Genomic DNA, 15743 nt, shown 5'->3' on the forward strand with positions numbered 1-15743 from the left:
CACAATTCTTTATTTTCTAAATTATGAGCATTTTAAGCAATACCACTTGCTTTTACGGTCAAGGAAATCAGATGCATGCCTGAGAGTTCTCCATAATGTTCTTAAAGACATGTGAAGTGGCGTGCGGTAATGGGTTAATAGGATGAGGTTATGGACTAAAAGGGTCCAATAAGCAAGATCCTTAATTCAGTGAAAAGATCCAAAGAAGAACTAAGTGGGTACTTACCCAAAAGTTTATAACTTACTTTATATACCTCGTCAAGTTCCAATGATTATATTTCTTACAAAATACCTACCTACTTAAGTCAAGCTTAACAATGACCACTAAGTATTACTTACTTATTAAGTTAATAGGAACTTAACTGCACTGCATTAAAAACTAAAAACAAATATGATTACAAAGAGCATTACGATGCAAATCGTTACACGCTTATTGAGAAAATTAGCATTATAAGCGACAATATTGAAGAATGACTCAGCATGTCAGTCTGTCCATCAACTCCGGTTACATTGTGACGCAAGTAAGTCGACAAGTTGACTGCAGCAAGCCCGCCCAAGCCCTCGATCAATAGCCGTGAAATTCAATTATAAAAATCAGGCCACAGCCCGTGCAATGATAATAGACATAATATTATTATTATTGACTACACAAAAAGCAATTTTGTGCAGTCATGGACGTAAACGACCTAAGACATACAAAGTAGTACCTACACCATTACGTTAAGTTAATATATATTATTTTAACAGCAACGCGCATGTTATGTTCGTTGATGTGCCACTGCTAAATTGCATCGGATAATAATTTCTTTATTCGAAAATAAGGTGCGTGCGGAGGTGTTTGACAGCCAAAATAATATTATGTATAATAAGCTCTGATGCAGATCACATCTGCATCACCGAAAAGAAAGTATTATTTTGAATTGGTTTTACGTCATTAATATTTAAAAGTAACAACTAGCTTGCCCTAGCAATGTAATGTAGTTTAATGTTTCGTACCTGTGGAAGTTCGGTGAAAGTTATATTGACTTTGCCAAAGAAGATACACACATTAAGCTACTGTGCTTTTTTTGTCTATGATGGTGCTGCGTTGCTTAATGCTCCATTGACAGAGTAAATACGAGTTAATATGGCTTAACGGTGATATATCTTTGTCTTTTTCCTACGGGAATGAATAAAGAAAAAAAACTGTCATTGCCAAATAGACATAGTCTTAAGTCTTCAAGTTGTCACTGTGTTTTGTGTATGAAAATTCTGTTTTTAGTTAATACTAACCATTTAATTATTTATTTATTAAACGCTCAATATGATCACAAACTTTGATAAATTATGCTCGGACCTAGAAAAACAAGAGCTTGAGGTAAGTTTCAATTATGTATTTGAAGTAAAAGCTTATATAGAAATTAAAAACCGCTAAAGCAGTCGCCTCATTCATAATTTCATCACCGTAAGGTAAATCTTAACGTCCACCATTCGCCAGTCAGCCAGTCATTGTGAATGCAACCAGGCCAACCAGAATAACGCTCTCCAAACTGCATTAGAGCAGTGTGATGTTTCTGTGTTTTAATACCTTGAGACTTGTGCAGAAGTGGTACATTAACAGTCTGAGAATGATGGTCACTTGTCAAATAAGTTATTATTAATTAAAGTTATTAATAACATTGTTTTTGTCACCAAAACAATAATATAAGGAAAGATTACTTTCATAATCATCATTATCATATCAACCCATTACCGGCCCACCACAGGGCCTCCACACACAATGAGAAGGTTTTAAGTCCTAGTCCATCCTTGACTCCACATGTTTTTGTCAACATTATGGAGAAATCGCAGGCATGCAGGTTTCCTAACAATGTTTTCCTTCACTATTTATGCAAGTTATATTTTAATTGTTTAAAATGGATGTAACTCCAAAGTTAGAGGTTGCTAGGATTCAAACCTGACCCTTGAAAGTTAAGCTTGAGTCCACTAGGCCATCACCATTCCCAAGATCAGTTTAAATTATTATTATTAATCTCTTTCAGGCACCAAATGGAGTTGCTTCAACATCCACATATGCACAATTATTAGCTATTTATTTGTATCAAAATGACTTGTAAGTATGCCTCAATCTTAAACTCTCAGCACTCTGACAAGTGCGTTACAAAGATAATTCTATAATCTCAAATTCTTCTTAGAGATGCTGCTTGAAGTCTCAGAGTTACGTCTACAATCATTAATCTATTGATATCACTATCTACGTTTTTTATAACCTAAGACAGGTTATAAAAATGTATAAAATGTTTTAAAAGCAGAAAGAAAAAACATTTGTGTTACTATGAATTCAAATAATTAAAATTAAAAGAGATTTTGCCTATACAGTGTTAATTTATATTATTTTCTATACAGTAATATTAAATGTTGATCTTAATAAAAGTAGGCGAGTGGAGTAACAAGAAAGAAGAAGAAGCCATAGAACTATACATCTCTATTATAATTATGCTTACCACATAGATCTCAAATGCCCTTACAGGTTCAGTTTACCCCATCACTTATAAAATATATCACTTTCAAATCAACAGTGAATCGGCATCTTAAGCAAGTGTGTTCCAACTTAGCCTGGTTCAGGTGCGATTGCAGCCAAGCTCTATTCTATAAACTGAAAAATATCAATAAAAGTGTAGATGTTTCCTAAGATTGGTCATGCTTGCCTAGCTTGCCAATTGACTAGTTCTTAGTTCTAACTACCTATATCTGTTTGATTTTTAAATTTAATCTTTGTTTCTTCTAGATGCAATGCTAAATTCTTATGGAAAAGAATACCACAAACAATCACCAGCAGCAATCCAGAATTAACTGCAATATGGGCAGTGGGTCAAAAACTTTGGAAGAAAAATCTTGGTGCTACATATATTGCTCTTGCTGCATACACATGGACAGAACCTGTTGCTAATATTATCAGAGCTCTTGAAGGTACATTATATTAATTGAATTAGTTCTATATTGTAAATTATATTTATTTTATTAGTTCTGGGATTTAGTGCTTTAAACATGTCACTAGTCAGCTACGCAGGTATTAAGGTTTGACCAAAGTGAAGATTGCCGACTGGAAGTGTCACACAATTTAGAGCATCTTGCTGGGTGCTTGCTCAAACTTACAGCAGGGTATTTAGGTGAATCAGTAAAAGGAAGGAATTATACATGACTACAAGATAGGTTACCTTTACTGAAATTCTTTTATAATCCATACTTATATTAAAAATGCAAAAGTGTTTGTTTGGTTGTGTGAAAGGATTTCACTGAGAGTTACTTGGCACAATCGCACATTGCCCTCCTACCTAAAAGACCTTCAGCCAACAAAAAGAGTCCACAATTCTGACCTTAAAACGTCATGATTAAAACAATAATATGTTAATTCATAACTTCTCGATTTACTCTCTTCCTCAAGCAATATATTAGACAAGTCACTTGGAAATAAAGAAATGTTTTGTAAAGCTCACCTTATGGTATTAACTTAAAACCTAAATAAATACCCAAATTCTCATTTTATGCAAATATTTTTCAAAGCCAGTTATCACATGTAATATTTATTCTACATTAATACCTTTGGCATTTGGTATGTCTTGTGGTGACGACAGATCAGAATACACTTGTAACCACCCCTCCTCTTTCCTAAGGGAATATAATGGAGAACGGACAGCAGCATCCTCTGTTCATCTACTACCATCTACTTTGGTCACTCCGTCCAATCCGACCATCAGTAGAGTGATCATGGGCAAACCCCTCTGTCATATGAATCCTTGAGCACACTAGTCCTGGACATTGGTTGAGGCAACTAGACACCACCACAACTAGTTACCAGCTGAAGTTCACAAACTCTCTGCATGTAATCTCTTACTTATGTTTATCAATCTTACCATTTATATAAATTTGTCTTTCAGAAAAAGTACGTGAAAGGGCGTTCAATTTAATAGGCCGCTCATATAACTCCATTTCAATAGACACAGTTGTATCGATGACCGGCCTAAGCTGTGAAGCAGTCCAGCAGATATGCAGAGAGCGCAAATGGGAACTCCAAGCTGATGGTGTAACCATAAATCCTACTCCACCCACTCAGCCAGCACCTTTACATACATCTAGTGAAGACCAGTTATTCAAGCTAACAGAGTTTGTATCTTTTTTAGAAAACTAAGTCAGTATATTATAAAAAAATATTTTTAAGATTTCATTCACACTCTTCAATTGAAGTTTCTTCTAATAAAGGTAGTTGAAATTTAACAAGTATTTATTATTTTGATTCAAAGCTGGTGGAAGATGTTTTTTTTTTTTAAATACGATATTACACTTATCGCGATCTAGCCCCAAAGTAAGCGTAGCTTATGTTAAGGGTACTATGACTAATGAATATTTTTATGAATAGTATACATAAATACTTAATAATGTACAGATAAACATCCAGACACTGGAAAACCATGTCAATCCACCAGTTTTGGGAATCGAGCCCACAGCCTTGGGCTCAAAAGCAGAGTTGCTGCCCACAATTGGCTGTCAAATGTTAAGACTCAAATCTTTTCTATTATAACCCATACTATAATATATATAATCGGCTTCTATGCGGCATCGTACCAGGACGCTATATCTCTTGGCAGGGCGTTCATTTTGGTAGGATAATAAGAATCCACGGTCGGAGCCCCCCCACCAAAACCAGAATAGAGAAAATTTTGAAATTACCTGAGCCGCGGAAATGTTTGTAGAGAAGTAGGCGTAGGTGCAGTACAAAAGTTCCCGTGTTACGTCACGCACCGCGCCTAACGCTACGGTCATTTGGAGAATTATGCAACGTGTAACTGAATTACGAAATAATATTGAAGGATATATAAGTATATTTCATAAGGACCCACCCTTTAAAGATATTAAATCAAAAGAAGCATATTGATTTTTCCATACAAATGAATTCAAAACATTTTAAGTGTTTACTTATGCCAACCCTATTGAAGATAAAATACCGACACGCGCATAGTACCTACGCTACGCGACGAGTATCTTATAAAGTAACAGGAGTCACATGATTTTAATTTTGCATGTGATGTTAGGGCTGTATCCGATTTCTTTCAGTATAAACTATGGCAGTGGTTTACTCAAAAACCTTTTCAATAACGGTTTTCGGTTTCACAGATAAGTCTTAGACATAGTATATAATGCACGTCTAAAGCCTGTGAAATATTATTTCGTGTTTCATTTACACTTTGTATAACACAATTGTAAGATTTTGGCACTTGCTTTTTTTATATATATATATATATATATATATATATATATATATATATATATATCATAATCCTTTGTTCTGTACTGGGCAGATTCTGGATTCAATATTAGTTCTCTACGGGCAAAATTTCAAATAAAAAGAAAAACCTTTTTAAAAATACTAAATGTATATCGATATGTCTTATAGAAAAATACAAAAGTAGAGTGGCAGTGTAACATCTATATCAATAATTAAATATAAACTAAATACAGTAGTGACAACAATGTTTTCACATCAGTCCGTTCTGGTAATTTGACACAATAATCACAAGACATTGTGATATTTATAAATTCACAAATTGAGTTCAATAATAATATTACTACGCTACTAAATGAGTATCTACAGTGCTTAAAACTATTCATTTTAATTCTCTAAGTTGGCAACTACGTATTTGCGACAAAGATACGCATGTTCACTAGAATCTTCCTTGGAATGAAACTTGGTTTTGCCTTGGTTGGAGTCTTATTGAGTTACTATCGTCCTCGTCGCCTAATGAGGTCTCATATCCTCGATTGACCATCCCGCCGTTAGGTTCAGCAAACACATCCTTCACTGATATGTTTGCGGTCGAAGTTCGGTGTCGCGGAGCTATTCCGAGATTATTATTTAACTGCAATATAACAAGAGTGCATGAAATTAATTATAAGGCAAAAGTACTTTAATCGTACATTGCTGGATCTGTAGATTATATAAAGCAATTGTATTGCTCATAATCATTATTGTCTGAACAAATGAAATAGTTATCATTATTTTTACCTTGCCAGTCACTCCATATTCGTTGTTGGCACCAAGTGTTTGCATTTGTGACTTTCGTCGTTCAGCCATCACAGAATTCCTTCTGGTCTCTAATGCTTTCAGTGTTTCCCTACGCAACGTCATCTTGCGATTTAAAACCGGTGTACCTGGAATGCAAAAAATTAAAACCGCTAGAACAAATAGTTCTAGTTTGCTGTCTGGTCTAGTGAAAATAGAGCTAGCAGTAGTATAGCTTTTTTCGACAGAGCTCTTTCGGGGAAGTACTAACGCTATGCTTATTTCTTTTGCCAAGCAGCAGTGTTGTTCTGGCCAAAAGGGCACGATTCCCTGGCTGAACTTTGTGGTGGGGTGTGTTGGACGCCCTTCAAAGTGTTGCTTTGTTTTTAGGGTATGATTTTCACTAGTGCATCTGCTTGGTCAGTCAATGAGTAAGATAAAAAAAATTACCTGGACCATCATTGGCATTCATATTAAAGAATCGTTTCTTGAAAGCAACATCAAGCGTGCCTATATTCCTCTTCTTTTGTCTCGCCTTTTCCAAGTTATGAATTGTTTTTCTCCTACCCACATTTTGGGGTCCCGAGCCAGAATCATTCTCGTAATCGTCATCCAACCCGTTAAGCTTTTGTAAGTCTTTTACTATTGCTATTGCATTTTTATCTAATAGAGCATCTTGAGATAGATCATCTGACTGTAAAAATGAAAATAAGTAACATTAAAAAAGCGCACTTTGTTTACCTGGTTCAGTTTGTTGCGTGTAGTGTTAGACTAGTAGGCCTATTTTGTATCTAGGTTTATATTAAACTATGTTAGGAACTATAGAAAGTTACCTCGGTTGCCTTTGGCGACATCTCGGTATGGAACTGAGATTAAAGGTTGGGTACGGCGGTTATTTGAATTTTATAATTTACATAGTAACGTAATTGGAATTCCACCGTGACCTAAAATAGACCTGCCGGGCGCTTTCTTTTAAGTTTACAGATATAGTGATTATCAGTCATGCCAATATCTCACTACATCTTATAAGTTATTTTAATTAGGAAATATTTAACTGAAACTTTTTATAAAGGGTTAAATAAAAAATACCAGAAAGCTCTCGGCCTTATAGTTCCTATTTTTAAAACTAGCAACTTTTGTTCTACGGCTTTTTAAAATTCAGTATTAATTTATTTCATACAAAAAAAAAATTATAAATTATGTTATTTCTGTGAAGTGACATTACACTATAAAACCAAATAGGTACATGTCCCTGTTGCCAAAACACAGCGAGCACGCACGATAGAATCTAGGTTCGCGCGCTGTTACCGATGTTACATTATAGAGTATCTACGTAAAATATTGAATGTTTCACAGTTTTTTAGAGTTAAAAGAAGCCGTAGAAGAAAAGTTGTTAGTTTTAATGTAAACAACTACAGGCCAAGAGCTTTCTGGTATTGTTTCTTTACCCTGTATAAAACATTGATGTATGGTAAAACTTTAAAAAAACTTACCTTCTTCGAACAGAACATGTTCAATTCAGTTGATGCTAATATATGTGAAATAGTACCGAATCTATGGAATAACATAGCGGTAAACTGAATAACCAGAATCAACGCGAAGAAAAACACGAAAACTAAACCAATAGGTTCCAGTTGCAAGTATTCCTTGCTTATAAGTACCTGAAATATTTGAATGAAATTTAATCGATTGTGTCTCAATAATTATATTGTGCGGTTTAACAAAACAAAAAAAAACAGCAAAAGCAATGTTAATAAAACAAAATTCTTATTTACTTTGAATGGAATGCTATAATTTATTTAATGATACAATAAAATGAGGTATGTGCAATTAATATTAAATGACTTGTAAATATATTTACGTAAACAAATGAATTACGAGTATTATTACACATAAGGTTATATACGACCGTGTATTAAGTAAATTGTACGAATTTTAAACACTGTATGTTTTATAAAAAGGTGCTTGCTTCAACATCAACGAATGTACCACTATAGTGCATAAACTTTGAACGAAGTATTGAAAAAGAAATATGGCAATCGAAAGTTTTGTGTTTTCTAAAAATTTTACTAATAGTAAGGTTAAACAAATCACCACATCATCAGGGATCCGAATATGTACATAGGAAACCCGTGACTGTTAACGGACATAGGAGAAACTTAATGGAAGAAATTCCACCACCTTAAAAGAAAGATAGACAAAGATTGTCAAGGTTTTGGGGTAGTGCAATTAATACAGGTTTTAAACAAAAACTGTTGCTTCATAGAAACATGGTGATGTTTCTACGGCAACTTTTTCATTGTAAGTCTGTTTAAGGGCTATAAGGTTTTTTATTAAAAGGATGTGTGAAACCGTCGAGTGACGCCCAAGTTGTTTAGTCTTCGGTGTGGAAGATTTAGAATCTTCATGCTGGTGTGCCATACCAAGACAGATCGGTTAGAGGAAGACCGTTAGACTTGTGAAGTGACACACATAAACTTGTAATATTTGGCTGTACCTCGCCTGTGTCCTCGACGTACGTAATGTTGGTCTTTACCCCCAAAGGCCAAATCACGTGGAGTTGATCTTTGTTGAGTTGTAATAAAAATACTATCAATATAAATAAAGCATTGAACATAACAAACGCAAAGACTGACTTATTGCGAAGCTCAAGTAAATCACGTGCAATTCGAGCCTGTAATATAACATAAAATAAAGCATTAATCGCATCAACTTTCAATGGTGACTGCAAAACTTACTCTAGCGGTAATATTAATTCTAGAAACGTCGTTTAGGTATAAGGCCGATTACGTATAGTCTGTTCTCACTAGTCATCATTGAAGGCCGATCATCGTTGATCACAGTTTATTATAAAGTTACCTCTTGCGAAACCTCATCATACGTAATATTAGTTTTAACTCCGAACGGCCATTTAATATGAATGTTGTCCTTGTTCAGTTGCAGCAAGAAAACAATGAGCACAAAAAGAGCATTTACCATAAAGAATGAGAATACAGAAGAGTCTCTCAATTCTTTTAGGTCCCTGGATATACGTGCCTAAAATTCAGGGTAGATTAATAACAAGGAAATAATTTCATATCATCATCATCATCATCATCGTCATTATATAATCCCATTACCGACCCACTACATGGCATGGGTCTTTTCTCAGAATGAGAAGGTGTTAAGGCCGTAGTCCACCACGCTGGCCCAGTGCGGATTGGTGGACTCCACACACCTTTAAGAACATTATATAGAACTCTCAGGCATGCAGGTTTCCTCACGATGTTTTCCTTCACCGTTGAAGCAAGTGATATTTAAATTACTCTAAACGCACATAACTTAGTAAAGTTGGAGGTGCGTGCTGGGATTCGAACTCGGCCCCCCAAAAGTGAAGTCGATCTCCTACCCACTGTGCTATCACCGCTTCATAAAATCATACGCTTAAACGTAACTCGGTTCAATAAACCGACCTGTGAAAAAAAATATTTTATCAGTAGGTTTGATAGGTATAGGATAACAATTAATCACTCGTAATGTGTCCGCAGGACGAAAATAAAAAGTAGTTTTAAGTTTTAAGACCTGTTTAGAGATTCTAATACCTATTGCATTTAAATTTTAAATAAAATTTTATACTAAGTAGATTCGTATCTGTTAGTACCTTAAGTACAAACCTGTATGATATAAGTTTAATTTTGAAATAGTTTTTTAAAAACACAAACAATTAGGTACAGTAAGCGTCAAGGCCGAGGGCTTGTACGGCGTATAACGCGAGAAGTGGCTGTGTTTCCCGCATTCGTCGACCAGTCTCTGTCATAGTGATGAGCTTGACCCTTCTGGCGTAGTGGTTGCAGCCATTAAGTTTTCATCATCATAGATAGAATGAACATATTATAAACAGATTCAATTCAATCAATATCCGTTGTAACTTGATACTTGATAGTCACAAAATGACATAAAACTTTTTTTTTACTCATAACTTCAAAGTATTTACCAAATCGTAATGGACTTTGCTAATGGGTAATATTTGTCGTGATTTAGGAAATATTAGACTAACATAAAATAACCAAATTATTTTCATTAAAGAACAAAATAACCTCATTATTTTCATTAAAGAACGTATGGTTACCTCTGCCTCCTTATTTGCGTCAATGGGGTACAAATATTTATCGATAAGGTCTTTCCAGAACGATAACTCCGATTGGTTCATAAAGTCAACCTCTCCCTTTTTTAAGTCGGTGTCTTCAATCCAATAAGGATTAATAAGTTCGTCCCTCTTTTCCTAAAAGAACATAAAAAAACACGTTAAAAACACTTTGTCGTTAGTTAATCTCTAAAGGTGAGAAAATTAATAATTGATATTACTCTGGGCATTGAAGACATAGTTTCGGTTTCAGAATCAGAACCCCGGTCTTCCTCCTCGCCTTCGGCCACAGTTACCAATGGGTCACCATTTGTACTGCCTCGGTGCCCTAACGAAAGCTTACGCCCTCTTATTTGTCCATGTGGATCTACAATTCTGAAAGAAATAAAACAATTTAGTTAGTCTATACCTCCTCTTTCTGCGGGTGTACAGAGGAGGGACAGCAACACCCTCTGTGCTAAATAAATCCTATCTACTACAATCACCAACTGGTCTGCCCTGTCTGGAGATTGTGGGCAAACCCTGCCGTTGGGAGAGGCCTTAAGTCGTTGGGTTAAAGGCTATTGATGATTTGGCCATCAATTGACATTATTATGTTTTACACAGACGCGGCTCGCGTTAGCAGTTGATCGTCGATATGATTCTGATGCGACGGTGCTTCTAAACTACCCACTTACAGTTTATAATTTAATGATACTGCGCTCGAAGATGCAATTTTATATAATTACCTACTTTTTGTAAATTAGCCTGTAAATTCCATTTAAGTGGAAATTCCTTTATGGTATAACAATCAATATTTGCGTCAACCTACAAATATTTATCGTAAAGGTCTTTCCAAAACGATAAGAAGAAAAAAATAAATTACTAACCTTTCCACGGTGTCCAATTTTTTCTCTAACTTATCAAGTGTAGAGGCAATGTGCATAAGCTGCAGTTTTTCTTCATTGCCTTTAGGTTGAGTGCAAAGCAAACACTTAAACAGTCCAGCGAACGAGAACTCGATCGAACCTTCCTCTTCGTTACTGTTAACACCTTGAAGGAATCCAAGTAGAGATTTTTGTTTCGCCTTTTTCTTAGCCTCCTCTGCGTCCTTCTTTTCTTGTTCGATTTCCTAAAAATATATTTCTATTATAATTACTGGTCTTTTTTATTTTAAAATAACCTAGGAGTTTTTATTTTATACCTTTTTAGTCTTTTTTGTCTGAACTTCTCTCGTACCCCAAGATACTACATTCAAGTTAATGACCGAGTATAAAATCAAAAGCAAGTACATAGACGGAATCGACAGTAAGTAAATTATACCAGGAACTATACACCAAAACTCTTGCGGATGCAAACAAGCTGCTATGAAGAAAGAACTTGAAAGTGATATCAAGAAGATAGCTGATGGTGATCCGATACCGTCCTCTCCTAATTGAAGCGCAGTACCAACGATTACAGCCATCATTATCATAGCATATGCAGTAGATAAGATTTGTGCCACCAATAACTGTAAAAAATAATGTATGGTTAAAAAATTGAATAAAAGATCTAAAAAATTACACAAAATACAATAAAGTTTACCTGATATTCTGATTTCATCGTGAAGCAAACAAACATAAAGATTGCGATAGGATATAGGTTGTATTCGAAAGATGTCCAGTTGTCGATTCTAAAGGCTGCCACAAAAGCACCCACCAACATAAGAAATATGGTACCGGGACCCAAAATCGTACCGCCCATCAACATCATCTGTAAACATAATAATTAAATATTATTTAAAATTAAAAAATAACTCAAAAACCCAGGTCGGGTCAAATTGTGTAAGGTATTATGTATTTCTATTAACGAATTTTCGGTACCAGCTAGGAGCTAGGAAGTTGGCGGTATCAGCCCCCGTGCCTCTGAGAGCGCGTAAAGCCGTCGATCCCGTTTATTATCACTTTATTGTGGTAATAGTCGTTAAAGCCCACGAACCCGCATTCGTGCAGCGCGGTGGGCCTATACTCTAAAACTGTCCGTGCCCAGTCAGTCAACGTCAGTTAACGTCCCACTTAACAGGCTGCGGAACATATTTTACTAACAATCTTTTCATACCAGATATAATTTTATTAAAAGAAATCATAATTACCTGGTATGCGATATAGGGAGTTGAAATGTTGTCGTTAATTTTAATCGTGTGTTTGTAATCGGCAAGCAGGTCCATAATGTTGGCAATGGTAGAGGGCACCCAGCGACGACGTTGGTTGTAGAACTCGTTGAAACCTTCGGGTGCATGAGTGTAAGCATCGGAAGCAGCTGAATATTCTACTCGATAGCCTCTTTGTAACAAAAGTGTGCAGAGCCAACGATCCTCTCCTGCAAATGTATCATAGAGTTATAGATTAAGTCAACTCGGGACGAAAAATTTGATGTCTTCAGCCTAGATGTTTATTAATTGGCTATTGCTCACCCTGATCGTATTGTACGTAGTGCCGAGCTTCGTCCGACCTTAAGGTATACTTCTTCATTACGTTGTCATCCATAAGAGCCTTTCCTCTGAACAGAGAGAAGCATCCAGGACTACAAAGTACACAGCCAATCATGTGCTCGGTCGACTTTTGCAGCCAATGCCCAATAGCGTACTCGAACAGTTGATACCATACCATGGGTCCTGAAAAATTTGTATATATTGCGTTATTGAAATTCCATAAACAAATAAAAATGGTTAGACATAAAATGTATGGGAACTCCTTACCAGATCCAACAGGGTGAATGCGTCCACATGCTGCTCCTAAATTCTTATTTTTCTTCATCAAATCTATAAGAAGTCGTACAGCTGGTGGCTGGAAATCAATATCCCCGTCAAGAGTTAGCAGAAAAGTATTTTCAGCCATCACTTCTTTCCTGTCGACTGATATAGGCAGTTCCATTAGGCGGAATCCGAGAAGATAGTACATGTACATAACCTGAAATACATCAATAACATATTATTCAGAAATTCTGATACAATTTCGGCTATAAAGGAGGCATACATAACATAGAAAAATTAATGTCACCTGAGACCATCGTTTCCTATGACGAATTTTTCCCTTATCTTTCAAATGACAGATCATTTTCGTTTTTCCTGGCAGTACCCAAGTTAATCGTCCTCCATAAGGCGCGGGATACTTCTTCGGCGGTCGAACACGAATAATAGTTTGATGTACTTCGGATGCGGCATCGTCAATTGTATCCACGAGAAGTTTAACGAATCGGTTCACTTGAGAATCGTCGTCACTGTGGTCAGATATTTCAAATGCGTCATCCAAAAATATATGAGCTAAAAAATAAATATCATTAATTTAAATTCAAATCTCTACTATCTACTTATCTATTTACTAATTAAAACATTTTCTTGTAGTCATCATCATATCAACCGTCCACTGCTGGACATAGGCCTTTTTTAGGAAGTTCCAAACTCCACGGTTTTGTGCCGCTTGAATCCAGCGGCTACATGCGACGCGTCTAATGTCGTCCATCCACCTCGTCGGGGGTCTACCAACGCTGCGTTTACCATTGCAGGGCCGCCATTCCAGCACCTTGTGACCCCAACATCTTCGACATTTCTTTTAGTAATTTATTATTATAAATTCTATGTCCGCCTTCTAAAATCGAATCTAATCGATCTAGAGCCTTACAAAATAATAACACGATGCACCTATGCACATACGTAAAGTCACAGTCTTAAAAAACCCCAAACAATTTATCCTATTTTGAGAATCTTGTAAAAAAGTTAAAAACAGCAAAGTTGTTTGAAAAACTTATACCTAACCTTGACCGATTTTAAATATCATAAGAAACTATAAAAAGCATTAAGTGTATGCAAAGTTAAAACAATGACAGAAATAATAAAGTTTTTACTTTCAAATTCGTAGTAGTCAGGGTCAACAACACGTAAATATTTCTGGGCGACACGCCGAGCGCACTGGTCTTCGTCTAAGCGCAAAATAGACTTCAAGAACTCCATCATCTCGTCTTTCGTTTCGTGCCACATAGTGCAGCATGCGTATATTCTTGTAATTTGATCTGAAGACTTTATTGTTTTGGGTGAAGATCCAGTGTTGTCTGTGTGCACCGAAATAGTTTCGTAATATTCGTCGCCTTTCTCTTTCTCTATTTCTGCAAGATCCTGTAATGTAAGTAGGTTATGAACAAGTCATTGCATGTCCAGATAAGCATCACCGCATACCGAGCGATTAACTACTAGATCATCATCTGGCTAGACGACAATATTGGTATTATTATTCGTCGAGGCTTGATTCAAAATTTCAAACATGCGAGCGGACTTTTACGCTCGGTTTCCGCTGAACCTAATGTTACCTAATAAACTGTTACATAGATAAAATTTAGACGATTCAGTTGTAATACTATTACCGTAACCGGTTGTATAATACCTCAGTTTTAACGTCCTTTTGGTCATCTCGTTTTCTATTAAGTGCCATACTCTGATCAATCAGCAATGCATTATACATTGGAAGGATAAACAGTTTTTCAGTAGACGCCAAACGTTCAGCTTTTGGAGTCCAAATATGAATCGTTATCCAGGTTTGTGAAAGTAGCCACAGCAGCCATATCCATGCCATTTGGCGTGTTATGAAGTCACCAAGTGAAAATACTATAAAAATACATAAAAGGTAGTTGTAGATTTGATTTGGTTAAACAAAAATAGGTACTTAGGTAAATTTTTAATTACGAGTCGAATTCTAAATTACCATATAATCTTTAACTGCGAAATAAATTTATTTTCTAAACATTTCTAGGTTATTAAAGATTTAACTAAGAGAAGAAATCATAAATACCAGTAATACATTAAACCAACGATTTGTTAGGTTTCGTTAACAGAACCTGTCATAACATCAAACTTATTTCTCAATAAAGGTTGTTTGGCGATTGAAAAACCGGCCCGTAATGTTATAGGATGTTATAGACAAATTACCTGGTGGACTTTCGAAGAATAGATAGTCAGGAATTGTACCATGGAATATGCAATTATCACCATTTCTTAGACCACACGCGGCAATCAAAAAGTTCACCACCAATGGAATAACTAGATTAATTGGGAAAGCATAACTGAACCCTTGGATGAGGATTTTGCAAGCAAACTTTCCGAATATATAACAGAAGTAGGCTGCGAAAACTTGGATGAGCAGCACATAAAATGCAGACTTATGTACCGCTGCTACCTCGACTGAGTCACCAGTGAGAGTGGCGTTTGCAAGATCCGGAATTAGTGTTCCGCCAAGTGTTATTTGAACCTGAAAGATAACATTATAGAAATTATATGGGGACATATATAATTTCAATATGAGTATAATATAATATAGGTATAAGTACATATCTAAACTGTCTTTCATAATAAAATTACATTTTTTGTTTAACAGACTGTAGAGTTTTATACAACAAGACGCTTTTAAAACATGTCCATTAAGTAGGTGCCATTAACAAATTAATCTTTTAATCCGCAACAAAAATGTCTTTGTATAGGTATTTTGTGTTTACAAAACTACATAAATCTTTCAGAATGTGCTCTTTTATCGTACAATTTCAACATTGATCGCGGGGCGAAGACTTCGTTGATATCGC

At 35.7% G+C, this 15743-nt stretch overlaps 2 protein-coding genes across 2 annotated transcripts in view; one reads left to right on the top strand and one right to left on the bottom strand.

Annotated features, from left to right (window-relative positions):
• Positions 1-1200: 1200 nt before the first annotated feature.
• On the top strand, positions 1201-4254 carry LOC120637158 (COP9 signalosome complex subunit 8). The gene is made up of 4 exons (XM_039908827.1): positions 1201-1357; positions 2022-2092; positions 2768-2949; positions 3918-4254. Exons 1-4 carry the CDS (start codon positions 1304-1306, stop codon positions 4166-4168), a joined length of 558 nt encoding a protein of 185 aa, XP_039764761.1. The 5' UTR covers positions 1201-1303; the 3' UTR covers positions 4169-4254.
• Positions 4255-5455: 1201 nt separating this feature from the next.
• LOC120636993 (chitin synthase chs-2) overlaps positions 5456-15743 on the bottom strand; it is a 36424-nt gene continuing 26136 nt past the window's right edge. The window contains exons 7-23 of the mRNA XM_039908572.1: positions 15097-15415; positions 14555-14775; positions 14022-14289; positions 13178-13440; positions 12877-13087; positions 12592-12792; positions 12271-12497; positions 11724-11891; positions 11344-11649; positions 11030-11271; positions 10382-10535; positions 10146-10298; positions 8897-9073; positions 7531-7698; positions 6488-6731; positions 6041-6186; positions 5456-5894 (exon numbers count right to left, since the gene is read on the bottom strand). Of these exons, the coding sequence (XP_039764506.1) occupies positions 5700-5894; positions 6041-6186; positions 6488-6731; positions 7531-7698; positions 8897-9073; positions 10146-10298; positions 10382-10535; positions 11030-11271; positions 11344-11649; positions 11724-11891; positions 12271-12497; positions 12592-12792; positions 12877-13087; positions 13178-13440; positions 14022-14289; positions 14555-14775; positions 15097-15415 (3663 nt within the window). The 3' untranslated portion in view covers positions 5456-5699. The remainder of the gene's footprint in view (positions 5895-6040; positions 6187-6487; positions 6732-7530; positions 7699-8896; positions 9074-10145; positions 10299-10381; positions 10536-11029; positions 11272-11343; positions 11650-11723; positions 11892-12270; positions 12498-12591; positions 12793-12876; positions 13088-13177; positions 13441-14021; positions 14290-14554; positions 14776-15096; positions 15416-15743) is intronic.

The sequence above is a fragment of the Pararge aegeria genome, chromosome 3, assembly GCF_905163445.1.
Source record: "Pararge aegeria chromosome 3, ilParAegt1.1, whole genome shotgun sequence".
In the NCBI taxonomy this organism is placed as follows: Eukaryota; Metazoa; Arthropoda; class Insecta; order Lepidoptera; family Nymphalidae; genus Pararge; species Pararge aegeria.